The sequence below is a fragment of the Kogia breviceps genome, chromosome 18 (genome assembly GCF_026419965.1).
Source record: "Kogia breviceps isolate mKogBre1 chromosome 18, mKogBre1 haplotype 1, whole genome shotgun sequence".
NCBI lineage: Eukaryota > Metazoa > Chordata > Mammalia > Artiodactyla > Physeteridae > Kogia > Kogia breviceps.
The window spans coordinates 11656257-11670622 of NC_081327.1; the positions used below are offsets into that span (position 1 = coordinate 11656257).

The 14366-nt window shown below is 42.3% G+C and overlaps 1 protein-coding gene across 1 annotated transcript in view; it reads left to right on the plus strand.

Moving 5' to 3' along the window:
• Window positions 1–13835, plus strand: part of LOC131745323 (uncharacterized) — a 22007-nt gene extending 8172 nt beyond the window's left edge. The window contains exons 3-5 of the mRNA XM_067019661.1: window positions 7523–7629; window positions 9634–9749; window positions 11255–13835. Of these exons, the coding sequence (XP_066875762.1) occupies window positions 7523–7629; window positions 9634–9749; window positions 11255–11261 (230 nt within the window). The 3' untranslated portion in view covers window positions 11262–13835. The remainder of the gene's footprint in view (window positions 1–7522; window positions 7630–9633; window positions 9750–11254) is intronic.
• Window positions 13836–14366: the final 531 nt, after the last annotated feature.

The window sequence follows — 14366 nt, forward strand, 5'->3', positions numbered from 1 at the left end:
ATTAAATTCTTTCTTTTTTTTGGCCACGCCACGTGGCTTGTGGGATCTTAGTTCCCCAACCAGGGATCGAACCCTGGGCCTTGCAGTGAAAGTGCAGAGTCTTAACCACTGGACCGCCAGGGAATTCCCTAAACTTTTTTTTCTTCATAAACATCTTGTGGATTGACAGGTGAATTCCTAGATTACTTTTAAACTTTTGTTACTATTCTGAATGGAATCTTATTTTTTGTTAGCGTTTCTAGTTGTTTACTATTATGTAGAGGAATGTTATTCTTTTTTCCAGTTTGATATTTTATTTGGCCAATTTGCTGACTTACAGTTTTAATGGTTTTGAGTTTCTGTATGGAATACCAAATCACATCCAAATAATGACAATTTTGTCATCCTCCCTCCCATTCCGTATATACATATTTATAATGTCTTATTGCAATGGTCAGGACCCCTAAGAGTGAACAGTAGTAGTGATTGTGTTCTTCCTGATCTTAAAGGGAATGAGCTTAAGGTTCCGTCTTTTATTTATTTATTTATTTATTTATTTTTGGCTGCATTGGGTCTTTGTTGCTGCGCACGGGCTTTCTCGAGTTGCGGCGAGTGGGGGCTACTCTTCCTTGTGGTGCACGGACTTCTCATTGTCGTGGCTTCTCATTGTGGAGCATGGGCTCTAGGCGCGTGGGCTTCAATAGTTGTGTCATGGGGGCTCAATAGTTGTGGCGCATGGGCTCAGTAGTCGTGACTCGTGGGCTCTAGAGCGCAGGCTCAGTAGTTGTGGCACACAGGCTTAGTTGCTCCACAGCAAGTGGGATCTTCCCGGACCAGGGCTCGAACCTGTGTCCCCTGCATTGGCAGGTAGATTCTTAACCATTGCACCACCAGGGAAGCCCAAGATTCTCTCTTAATTGTGTGGTGTGTGGTAGATTTTTTGTAGATAGTCCTTATCAAATTATGGAAGTTCCTTTCTATCCCTAGTTTTCTGAGAGCTTTTATCATAAATAGATGTTGAACTTTATTAAATGATTTTTCAATCCATGGAGGTGACCATATGACTTTCCTCCTTTATTCCATAATGTAGTGCATTACATTGTTAACTTTCTGATGTTTATTAAAACCTACTCAATTATGTTTTATTTTTATTTTTCATACATTATTGTATTTGCTTATCTACTATTTTATTTAGGAATTGTATTTACACTTAGAAAGTAAAATGGGCCTCTAATATTCTTTTCCTAAATTGTCCCTATTCAGTTTAGGAATCAAGGATATACCAGCTTTGTAAAATGAATTTCTCTTCTTTTTCTCTCTGTAATAATTTGTATACAGCAGGTGTTACTTTTTCCTTGAAAGCTTGGTAGAATTCCCCTGTTAAACCTTCTGGGTCTTCTTTTAACTAAAATTTCAGGTTCTTTAATTGTTGGTCTTTTCAAAGTTTACTGTTTCTTGTTTCAGTATTGGCATTTTCTATTCTTGTGGAAATTTGTCCATTTTGTCAGTTTTCAAGTGTATTGGTTTATGTAGTTCAAAAATTTCTTTTATCATTTAAGAATATCTATATCTATAGTTTCCCCCCTTTTTAGTTATGCATTTTGTTTTTTATTTGTATGTTTCTTTTTTTCTATCAGTCTTGCCTGAAGCATTTCTATCTTATTAGAATTTCAAGTTGCCAAGTTTTGGTTTTTGTTGATCTTCTCTATTTTTCTACTTTGTCAATTTCTGCCTTTAAATTTTTTTCTTCCTGATTTTTTTGGATTTTTCTCTGTTGTTTCATATTTAAATTCCTAAAATGAGGCTTCCTTCATTTGTTTTCAATTTTTTGATAAGAAGTATTCAAAGCAATAGATTACCTTTGAATCATTGCTTTGGTAGTGCTTTTGTTGCCATTCAGTTATAAGGATTTATTTCTAAATGTTTTGTTTTTTAACTCAATAGTTATTCGTATTATATTATTTAAGTTTCTAGGCTTCTGTATTTTTGTTTTTTAGAGCCATCTACACTAGGATGGATAACTGTGGTATAATGAAGAGAGTCCAGAATGCAACGCCTTAGAAGACATTTATTTATTTCACAAAACATCCCAGAGTAGGTAGGTGGCCTCGCTCCAAGAGGTCATCAGGTCCCACCTTTCTTATTGCCCTGCTTTGAGCATCATCCTGACTCACACAGTTGAAGCCATCTTAGGGTCACCAAATCTGTGTTCCCCTCTGTGAGAAGACAGAATGAAGAAATATGGAACAATTAGCTTCATTTTAAGGACATGAGACAGAAGTTGCCCACCTTACTTCTGCTTATATTCCACTAGCCCAAAATTAGTCATATGGCTACAGGAGACAGAGTACTAAAAACCGAAAGTGAACCAGTTACGTTAACAGAGAGAATTTAATAAAAGGAATTGGTTGGGTTAGTGAAATAGGTATTGAGATGACAAAATGGGGATATTGTATTAATCAGAGATAATAGATGCAGAAATCAGCTTTTACCCCCTAGGACTGGGGCAACAAAGGGAATAGGTTTCTAGTTGTTTACTATTATGTAAACATAATAGAGTTATTGAAATCATGATAGGGTTATTAGAATCTAGAAGGTTGAAGGAATACTCCAGTAGAGCTGGAACCCAGGCCTCTGACAAGGGGATGGCTGGTCTTTGTATGTCAGAGAGAGAATAATGAGACTGAGAGTATGGAAAAGACAGGAGTCAGCTGCTGCCATCAGGGGGAAGAACCACTGCTGGGGTGGTGCTAATAGGAAAGGGAAGCAAAACAGGAAAGAAGCATGTACTTTCTTCTTCCAGCCTTTTGTCTTTCTTTCTTGTGCTTCCTCTCGACAGAACCAAATAGGGAGCTGGTGGCCTCAGAGCCGGAAAGCAGAGTGCAAAAGGGTGGGTTTGGGTTAAGAAACAATGGACTAGTCACCAACACAGTTCACCCACCCTTTTGACCACTCAGCATCTATACATATCTTTCTACACATATTTGAACTTCCATTTAAGAACCATAAAACATCATGTTTCACCTAATCTTGAGCAAAGATGCTCTCATCTGCTCTCCAAACAGGGGAGATACAGAATTCCTCTAGTCATATTATCCATTCCTGTTTTGCTTTTTTCTGTTATTCTCCTTATGGCATTCATTTGGATTGAGTCTTCTCCCAACATTTCCATTTTCCCCTCTATGTTGAAAGTTTTACACTTACTTTCTGTTCTTTTAGTGTTTACTCTAAAAATATCATCATGTGTATTCAACAAAATCCTCTCCATTTATAAGTTTTTCAAGATTTTAGTTCTTTTTTAAACACCTAAATTTGACATTTTTACTGTACTTTTGATAGAGTTTTGATATGTTTACCTTTTAAAAAAATTTTTCTTTTCTTATCATTCCTTCTTGTATTTCAGACCTTCATTCTAGGATTAGTTTTATTCTTCCTGAAGTATATCTCTTAGAAGTTCTTTTGAAGAGGGTGTCTTGAGAATGAATTCCTAGTTTTTGGTTTGTCTAAACAATAATTTTATTTTTGTTCTTGAAAGACATTCTGCTGGACAAACAATTCTAGTGTGACAGTTAGTTTATTTTAGCACTTTGAGGGTTTCATTCCACTATCTTCTGGCTTCCATTATTGCTGCTGAAAAATAAAAAGTAATGCTTTGGCTTTTCTAATGATTTTCTCTTTAGTGTGCTAAAGTTTACTATATATCTAGCATGGATGTTTTAAAATATGTTCTGCCTGGGATTCATTGGGTTTCCTGAATTTGAGGAAGAATCTTTCATCAATTCTGAAAAATTCCCAGATATGATCTCTTCATATATGCTTCTCTTCCTTCTATTATCTTTTTTGTTTTAAAATTATGAATTAGGGACTTCCCTGGTGGCACCGTTGTTAAGACTCTACGCTCCCAATGCAGGGGGCCTGGATTCGATCCCTGGTCAGGGAACTAGATCCCACATGCGTGCCACAACTAAGAGTTCACATGCCACAACTAAGGAGCCCGCAAGCTGCAACTTAGGAGCTGGTGACCCGCAACTAAGACCCAGTGCAACTAAATAAATAAATAAATATTTAAAACCATGAATTAGATGTATGTTGGACCTTCCCACTCTGTTCCATATTTCTCAACCCATCGTTTATAATGTCCATCCTTTTTTCTCCCTGGGCTGTGCTCTGTGTAATTTCTTTCTTTTTAAAATTAATTAATTAATTAATTTTTGGCTGCATTGGGTCTTCTTTGCTGCATGAGGGCTTTCTCTAGTTGTGGCAAGCAGGGGCTACTCTTCGTTGTGGTGCACGGGCTTCTCATTGCAGTGGCTTTTCTTGTTGCGGAGCACGGGCTCTAGGTGCATGGGCTTCAGTAGCTGTGGCATGCGGACTCAGTAGTTGTGGCGCATGGGCTTAGTTGCTCTGCGGCATGTGGGATCTTCCCGGACCAGGGCTCGAACCCATGTCCCCTGCATTGGCAGGTGGATTCTTAATCACTGCACCACCAGGGAAGTCGCTGTGTAATTTCTTCAAGTACATATGTGTTCTAGTTTCTTCTCCTTTCAGCTGTGATATAATCTACTTAATATGTCCACTGGGTTTAAAATTTTTCATATATGTAATTTCTAGTTTTTCTTGTTAAAATCTTCCTTGCCAATCTTGATACTCTGTTTGTCCTTCAGTATTTTTTAAATGCCTTCTTCAATCTCTTTAAACATTTGTTTATTTTATATTCAGTACCTTATAATTTCAATATTTATACCAACTCTGAGTATGGTTCTGAGGTTTATTGCTTCTGCTTGTGTGGTTTGTGGGACTCATATTCCTTGGGATTTTATCTGTGGAAATTCTTTAAAGCCTGGGTTTAAAATGCATTTCCCTGGATAGAGTTAGTGTTTGCTTATGCCGTGTACCTGTGGGAATAGCCAACTTGGGACCACTCTAAAATTTTGTCTGGAAGTCTTTCAGGTTACACAGGTAGTACAAATTTAGGCTTTCAACCCACAGGAATATGGACTTCCTGTTAGGAATTCTCAGGGGAAATCTTTTTCTCTTGATTTACTCATCATAAAGGCAGAGACAAACATCTATTCCCACCATCTTTTTCAGATGGAGAGCTTTTTAAAAAAGTAGCAACTGAAGGTTTGCCCTCAGGTTCTAGAATTTTTTTATATAGGTTTCTGATCTTTCCTCTCACTCTGCTTAAGTCCCAGGACTTGTCTCCTGTGAAAATGGTTCATTAACACCCAGGCTTTATGCAGTTAACCCCAGGAAAAGTGCTGAGTCTAGAGCTCTCTTTACCTCTCTGGATTCATGTTTCTTGGTTTTGGTCTGCAAGGATATACTTAAGGCACACTGTCTCTCCTTCAAGAGTGGCCCAACCAAGAGGAAGTGTCTGGGCCCCCAGGCCTCCCCTGCTCTGTTGAATCAGAGAGCTAGTTTACATACAGTTAACTGTACCTGTTCATTTAAAAATTAATTATATCCTGTCCCTAGCTTTCATGGACAGCAAATTCAATTAGTCATTAATCTGATAGTTCTCTTATTCAGAGAACACTGAAGGACTGTTAATATCCTACAACTAAGGAATGTCTCCTATGGGCTGAATTGTGTCTCCCCCCACCCCTACCCCCCAAGTCATATGTTGAAGCCCTAATCCTCAGTACCTCCAAATGACTGTATTTGGAGATAGGGCCTCTAAAGAGGTTAAGTGGACAACAAAAAAATGGTAATTATGTGAGGTGATAGAGGTGCTAAGGAACCTAATTGTGGTAATCATTTTGTACAATATGCATGTATCGAATCATTACATCATACACCTTAAACTTATACAATTGTTATATGTCAATAAAGCTAGGAAAAATAAAAATAGATGCAATGTGGCATCCTGCTTGGGATCCTGGAAAAGAAAAAGAACATTGGTGGAAAAACTAGGGAAATCCAGATAAAGTCTGAAGTTTCACTTAAAAAACATAAAAATAAAGTAGGATGAGTGCTATTAAAAATTTCCCAAATACAATGAGAGGACACACCAGGAGCAACTAATCAGGACACAAAGATTTCAAAGCAGAATAAAAATCTGGATGTAATTTTTTCAGTGAAAAACCCAAGGTACCTGCCTCTGGAAACAGGCAATTATTCTAAAGGTTAACTGACTTGTTTTATTGTTGCTGTTGTTATTATTATTATCATTTATCATTTTTGTCTCTCCCTTGCTACACACACACACACACACACACACACACACACACACACACACACACGAACACTAAGCTTCATGATAAAGAGGTCAAATCTGTATTATTCACTTCCTTACCCCCAGTATCTAGAACAATGCCTGGCATACGGTAAAACAATGCCTGCCTCGAAAAATATATATGGTGAGTGAATGAATGAGCCATAGACTTGGAAATACCATAATTTAGTCAATCATTTCCCTGTTAACAGACGTTCAAATGGTTTCCAATTCAGATTGGTTTTGTTGTGATTGCCTTCTAGTGCTGTTATATGCAACATATCTTTAGCTACTGAAGCATATCCTTAGCTACTAATCCCTTCGTTCCTATAGTACGGATTCCTCAAGGTAAAACTTCTGTCACAGCTTTACGCCCCCTTTTAAAAAAATTTTAACAGGAAATGCCTTTCCTAAAAGGTTGTGATGATTTACTGTCATGTCAGCAGCGTATAAAACTTTCTTATTTCTCTCCCCACTCTAGATAATGTCAGTTGTTTTAATATTTTCCAATTTGTTGAGAGAATAATTGTATTTCATTTAAAATTAAATTTAAAACTCTTAAAACACTGAAAAAACAAGAGGTTAAATGGAAATGAGGCCATTAGGGTGGGGTCCTAATCTAATCGTGACTGGTGTCCTTATAAGAAGAGGAAAATTGAACACACAAAGAGACACCAGAGAGAGTTCCCTGGTGGTCCAGTGGCTAAGACTCTGCACTCCCAATGCAGGGGGCCTGGGTTCAATCCCTGGTCAGGGAGCTAGATCCCACATGTTGCAACTAAGAGTTTGCATGCCACAACTAAAGACCCTACGTGCCGCAACTGAAGATTCTGCATGCAGCAACTAGAAGATCCCACGTGCAACAACTAAGATCAGGCACAGCCAAATAAATAAATAAATAAATAAATAAAATATTTAATGAAACGAAACAAAAAAACCCAAAGAGACACCAGGGATGTGTGTGCACAGGGGAAAGAAGGCAGTCCTCTGCAAGCCAAGGAGAGAGGCCTCAGAAGAAGCCAAATCTGCCCACACTTTGATCTTGGGCATCTGGTCTCCAGAACTGTGAGAAATAAATTTCTGTTGTTGTTTAAGCCACCCAGTCCGTGGTACTTTGTTATGGCAGCCCCAGCAGACTAATACTGTCTCCGACGCTATAATTTCAGACAGCATCTTAGTAGCATAGAAGGAGGAACTATGGTTTGACACTGGGGCCTTTCCAAAGCTGTCCCCATCACACCCATTGCACAGCCTGGTTCAGCAGACAGACTTAACAAGCCCAGGCCTAGGATGTATCTCACTCATGTATTGCGTTTCTTTTTTCAGGGCCCTTGTTCTCAGGAATGAATCTGAGGACAGGCAACATCTTGGTGATGCTCCAGCCTTTCCAGCTGACTTGGTGTAGAGGACCTGTGGGATGTGCTGAGGGAGAGGTGAGAACAGCAGGAGTTAGGGAGGGGGAGAGGGACAGAAGCACTCTCTCAGGCCCGAAACCAGATTCTCTGAATAAGTGTGGGTGAGGAAGGCATTTTATGAGGTCTAGCAACACAGGGGGAAATGCAGGAAGGGCATGATGTCCGGTGAGTTTAGGACTAAGTGATTCAGAGGTGGCGCAAGTATTCCCAGCCCTCTTTTGCCTCTCTTGATTGACTCGAGAGGCTCATTCAATCATAAATAATTGCATCTATTCACCTTTATTAATTCCCTCCCCGAGACTTCATGTATGACAAATTCATTCTCTCACTGGAAAAATATTTCCTGAGCACAGTCAATGTATTGGGCATATAGCAGCCGAGGAGACAGTCTCTGCCTTCACACAGCTCCAAATCTGGGAGAGCAAGCTCTTGCAAGAGTGAATGTTTCACAAAATGGCTTAAAGACTTAAACATAAGACATGACACCATAAAACTCCCAGAAGAGAGCATAGGCAAAACATTCTCTGACACAAATATAACGTCCATCAACAGGTGAATGGATAAAGAAGATGTGGTACATATCTACAATGGAATATTACTCAGCCATAAAAAAGAACGGAATAATGGCATTTGCAGCAACCTGGATGCAATGCAACTAGAGATCGTCATACTAAGTGAAGTATGTCAGAAAGAGAAAGACGAATACCATACGATATCACTTCTATGTGGAATCTAAAATATGGCACAAATGAACCTATCTATTGATCCAGAACAGAAGCAGACTCATAGACATAGAGAAAAGTCTTGTGGTTGCCAAGGGGCATGGGGGGGAAGGAGAGGGAGGGACTGGGAGTTTGGGGTTGGTAGATGCAAACTATTACCTTTAGAATGGTTAAACAACAAGGTCCTACTGTATAGCACAGGGAACTCGATTCACTATCCTGTGATAAACCATAATGGAAAAGAATATAAAAAAGAATGTATATAAGTGTATAACTGAGTCACTTTGCTGTACAGCAGAGATTGGCCCAACACTGAAAAGCAACTATACTTCAATAAGAAAAAATTGAAGAAAAAAACATTAAATACATCTACAATATCATTTAAAAAAAAAAAAGAGTGAGTGTCTCAGAAGGGGCAGTAGGGGTGCTGCGGGGGCACAGACACAGAAAGAACCAACTAGACCTGAAGGCCTCAGTGGGGAAGCTGAGACCTGAAATATGGGGGGGTGGAAGGCAGAGAGTTTCAGGTTCAAGAGAACTGGGTTGTGAAAGCCCTAAAGTAATTAAAGTATCAATTCATGCCACTGACGCAGCCCCATGTGGCTGGACTGTGGAGTGTCGGGGATGGTGGCCCCGGCGGAGGCAGCAAGCAGAGGCCTGCTGGGTAGAGCGATCTGCGAAAGGGAAAAGGGTAAGGATTTTAGACTCTCCCTGCGGGGCAACGGGGAACCACAGAAGGGTTAAGCAGGGAAGTGACCACGAGATCACGAATGGATTGTAGAGCAAGATTTGGAAGGTTGCTGTGGTAGCAGTACAGGAGAGAGACGATGATGGCTTGGAGGAAGGTAGCTTCCGTGGGGACCGAGAGAAGTGACAGATTTTGAACCTCTGGCACGTGGAAGGATCTGATATGGAGAGAGGGAACAGGAGGAGGTAAGTGTGACTCAGGTTTCTAGGGAGACAGAAGAGCTAGGAGAGAAGAGAGAGGAGAGAAGAGGTCTAGCTGTTACTCTAAGAGGTCTGTTAAGGGGAAAACGGATCTTTTTTTTTTTTTTTTTTTTTAAGAGTAGGGAGAAGGAATAATAATATCTGGACGCAGCCTTGGGATGCCAAGGGATGGCAGGGTGTATTACTGTCCACGGTGTTTGCTGTCTCTCCTGAAATGTACCCACTTGCTATCAAGCTTGGCCACGTGACTCGCTTTAGCCAATGAAATGTGAACACAGTGATGTAGATCTCTTCCAAGCTGAAGCTTCAAGAGCCAGCTCACGGCTGTCCACGTGTCTTTTCCCTCCGCCAGGAGGGTGGCAGTGTTTCGGAGGCTGCCCCACCAGCCCAGGTTAACGAAGGAAGAAGCGGAGCAGAGCCCAGCCCACCCATGTTGGACATGGCACAAGAGTCAGTCTCCACCTTTACGTGAGTCACTGGGATTTGGGTTCATTTGTTTCTGCAGCATATCCTGAGTACTTCTCTCCTCCTCCAGACCTTGAGGTGTTTGGCAAGTGGGGGGGATGAAGAGCCTTCAGTTAGGATTGTGGGATTGTCTTTGGAGAATGGTCCTGTTTTCGTCAAGGGGAGAGTTGGAGGGAGCATTGAGGGAAAGGTTTACAGGGGTTGCAGTGGAAGGGTTTGGGAGGGATGGAGTGAGGCGGGAGTGGGTAGAGCAAAAGACAACACAGAGGATGATGGAGATGAGAGAACCTGAGATGACGAGACAAGCGTGTCTTTGGGGGGATTACCAAGGGAAACCAAAGAGAGGAAACATGGTGAATTTTGTCATGACACCCCTTGGAGGGTAGTGGGCTCTCAAGTTCAGAACCACATATTGCTTCAAAAGGTAGCCTCCTAGGCCCATCCCCTCCCTCTCACCTCGGTCTGTTAATGTTCCTTGTCATTCTCATCACAATCAGCTCACTTCTGAGTTGTTGGTGTCCTTCTGATAGAATGTGACTTCCATGCTGTAAGAGCCTGGCCCGAGTTGTGTATCACTGTACCCTGAATTCTAAGCCCAGGGGCCCAGCTACCTGTGAGATGAGTGAACGAATGAATAAAACTTATGGATCCATCCTGTTCGTCATGGTCTCTCCCATCAGTAAGAAGGGTGGTTCTCAGCAGTCTGTAAACCTAGGTTTGACTCTTGGCTCATATTTTTCTGCCTTAGTCACTGTGGGCAAATTACCTAACCTCTCTGACCTCGGTTTCCTTAGCTTTAAAATGGGATACTCATAGTTATCTAAGTCATAGGGCTCTTCTCAGAATTAAATGAGATGCTTTATCTCATTTAAAGGACTCAGCGTGTTGAACAGCTATCCAATTCTTTGGTACTTGTTCTGTCCTAATTTTAGAAAGTCATCTATGCTGGTGCCCAGTGCAGACAAATATGCCAGCCCTCTCCACTAGAACTCCATACAGTTTTCCCAACCTCTTTGTTCCTCAACAGAGGAAAAGAGATTTGTCCAGAGACCCACAGGGTATACTGAAGACCCAGTCAGGGCTTTCCCCACTACGCCTTAGAAGGAAGTGGCTCTCTCAGCTGGTAAGGAATGTGACTCAAAGAAATATCCAGGAAAAAAAAGAGAGGGAGAGAAAGAAAGAGAGAGAGAGGGAGAGAGAGAGAGAAAGAAAGAAAAAGAAAGAAAGGATGGAAGGAGGAAAGAAAGAAAGAGAGAGAAAGAGGAAGAAAGGAAGAAAGAAAGAAAGGAAAAAGAAAGATCCAGCAGGCAAGGGAGTGGATTTGTTTCCTACAGCTCCTGTAACAAATTACCACAAACTTAGTGGCTTACAAGAACACAGATTTACTGTCTTACAATTCTGGAGGTTAGAAGTCTAAAATCACTCTCACTGGGCTAAAATCAAAGTGTCATAGGGCTGCATTCCTCTTGGAGGCTTGAGGGGAGAACCCATTTCCTTGCCTTTTCCAGCTTCTAGAGACCACCTGCATTCCTTGGCTCGTGGCCCCTTCCTTCATCTTCAGAGCCAGCGTGACATCACTCCGAACTCTGCTTCCATCCTCACATCTTCTCTGACTCTCCTGCCTCCCTCTTTCACTTATAAGGACCCTTGTGATTACATTGGGCCTACCTGGATAATCTGGAACCCTCTCCCCATCTCAAAATCCTTAGCTTAATCATATTTGCAGCATCTCCCTTTTGCCATGTAAGATAACATATGGACAGGTTCCAGGCTTTAGGACATGGACATCTGTGGAGGGTCATTTTTCTGCCTACTACAGAGAGCAAGTTGGAAATGTGCTCTCAGGCCTCAGAGCACTCTTTGTCCCTCTCTGGTCTCTCCAGCTGTTGCTGATCTCATTTCTTTCCCCTCTTTTCCCATTTTTCTCCCCCTGTCCTCACGGCTTACTTTAAAACAGATATCATCAGCTAGAGGCATTTGCTCCAAATTGCCTAATCCTTAAGAATGGTGGTCCAAGTTAAGGTCCCCTCGGATTATGTCCACTAGAAGGAACTTGATCAGAGTCTCCAGGTGGAGCCTCTAGAATAGCACAGTCCAAGAGAAATAGAACGTTCGCCACAAATGCAAGTCACATATATCATGTCACATTTCCAGGAATCCTGTTTTTAAAAAAAAGGTTAAAAAGAAATAGATGGAATTAATTTTAATAACATCTATTTAATACAATGTATTGGACATATGATTTTAGCATGCATTTAATAGAAAAATTATTAATGAGATATTTTATATTGTCTTTGAAATCTGGTGTGTATTTTATACTTCAGGACATCTCAGCTCAGACTAGCCACATTCCAAGTGCTTAATATTGAGAATATTATACTGGATGGTGCAGGCCTAGAACCTAAACTCTGCAAGAGCTCCAGGGCCTAGAACAGTCCCTGGAGCAGTGGGCACTCAGATTTGTGGAATGCAGGAATTAATGGACTGCCCTGTTCAGGTTTAGGCTCTTTTTCAAAAGCCCTGGGCCACTGACTCAAAGAAGGAAGCCTGGTACTTCCCTGGTGGTACAGTGGTTAGGAATCTGCCTGCCAGTGCAGGGGACATGGGTTTGAGCCCTGGTCCGGGAAGATGCCATGTGCCGTGGAGCAACTAAGCCCATGTGCCACAACTACTGAGCCTGCGAGCCACAACTACCGAAGCCCGCTCGCCCTAGAGCCCGTGCACTGCAACCACTGAAGCCCGCGTGCCTAGAGCCAGTGCTCTGCAGCAAGAGAAGCCACCGCAGTGAGAAGCCCACATGCCGCAACAAAGAGTAACCCCCTCTCTGTGCAACTAGAGAAAGCCCACGTGCAGCAACGAAGACCCAACGCAGCCAAAAAAAAAAAAAAAGGAAGCCTAACTGGGGGGGAGTGGGGGGAGGGGGGAATCCTGTGCATCTAATTTGCATAATCCCTCCCAGGTGTGCTTGCTCTCCAGGCACCTTCACTCTAGTGATTCCCACTGGGTCCGCTCTTACCCAGGCAACCCTTTTTTATTTATTTGTTGGCTGTGCCACGCAGTTTACAGGATCTCAGTTCCCTGACCAGGGACTGAACCCAGGCCACAGTATTGGAAGCCCAGAATCCTAACCACTAGGCCATCAGGGAACTCCCTAATCCCAGGCAACCTTGAAAAATGCACCGTTGAGCTGTGCTTAGTCCTGTCTGGAAGGTAAAGGACAGAAAGGGACTCTCCATGGAGCCATTTCCCAGGAGACCTCCAGGGGTGGGTGAGTGAAGAAGAAAGCCCCCAAGCCAGCCCTTTGTGATCTGGTTCTGGTCCCTACTCATCTCCAGCCTTATCACATTGTTCTGGACTGAATAATGCGCCCCCCCCTCAAATCTGTACATTGAAGCCCTGACCCCCAAGTGTGGCTGAGTTTGGAGATAGGGTTTTTAGGGAGGTAATTAAGGTTGAATGAGGTCATAAGGCTGGGGCCCTAATCCAAAAGGACTGGTGTCCCTATTGGAAGAGGAAGAGACATCAAAGGCATGTGCACGAAGAGAAAAGGCCACGTGAGGACACAGTGAGAAGGTGGCTGTCTGCAAGCCAAGGAGAGAGGCCTCAAGAGAAACCAACCCTTCTGGCACCTTGATACTGGACTTCCAACCTCCAGAACTGTGAGAAAATAAATTTCTGTTGTTAAGCCACCCAGTCTATGCTATTCTGTTATGCAGCCCCAGCCAACTAACACCTACCTCATCTCTCACCAGTCTTTAATGCTGCCCTTCAACTCCACTCCATTAGTTCTGGCATAAGCCAGTGTTCCTTCTTTTGGAGAAGAACTTTTTCTCCCCCTGGATGATACACAAGAAGTAGCAGAGCTAGCCACTCAGCTGGGTGCATTTTGGGGAGACAGAACTGCCCCAGAACAAGTAAAGGAGACAAGCAGGAGTGCCTGCTATATGTCAGATCACTGTCACTCACTGACCACGTCACTCCATTTAGTCCTTAAAACAAAACACTATGAAGTGAGTACCACTGACTGCGTTTCAAAGAAAATAACTCCAACAGTGAATATTTACACTCTGTCTAAAGTGTCAAGCACTGTGCTCTGGACCTAACATGCATCACCCCATTTAATCCTCACTGCGACGGAGGAGGTGGGATCCATCGTTACCACCACTATTCTATAGGAAAGGCAGGCAGGCCCTGGGCAGTTCAATCACTTGCCCACGTGCACGGAACAGGCAACTGCCAAGTAGATCAGTCTGACTTCAGGGTGCTCCCTCCTGCCCCCTGCACTCCGCCTTCTGTCCGCGAGTTACCAGAGAGTCAGGCGACCATTGCCCAAGTCAACCATTGCTCAAGTCAAGCTTGCCCAAGGTTAAATAAGGATCATATGCATTGGGCTGTATGGGAACTCGGTTTTATCAAAAGTACTGTTACATTCACTCACAGGTGTCCACCCTACGAAAGACATTGTGCTACCAATATGGAGTCTGAAGACCAAAACCCACAGTTACTGGCTAAAAGGAGGATCAGTGTAGGGGAAAGATGGTCATGCAAATAGTTATAATCCAACTCACTGGAGGAAGATATTGAATCCAGTGGGATCCTATAAACAGCTCAGTGTTTGCC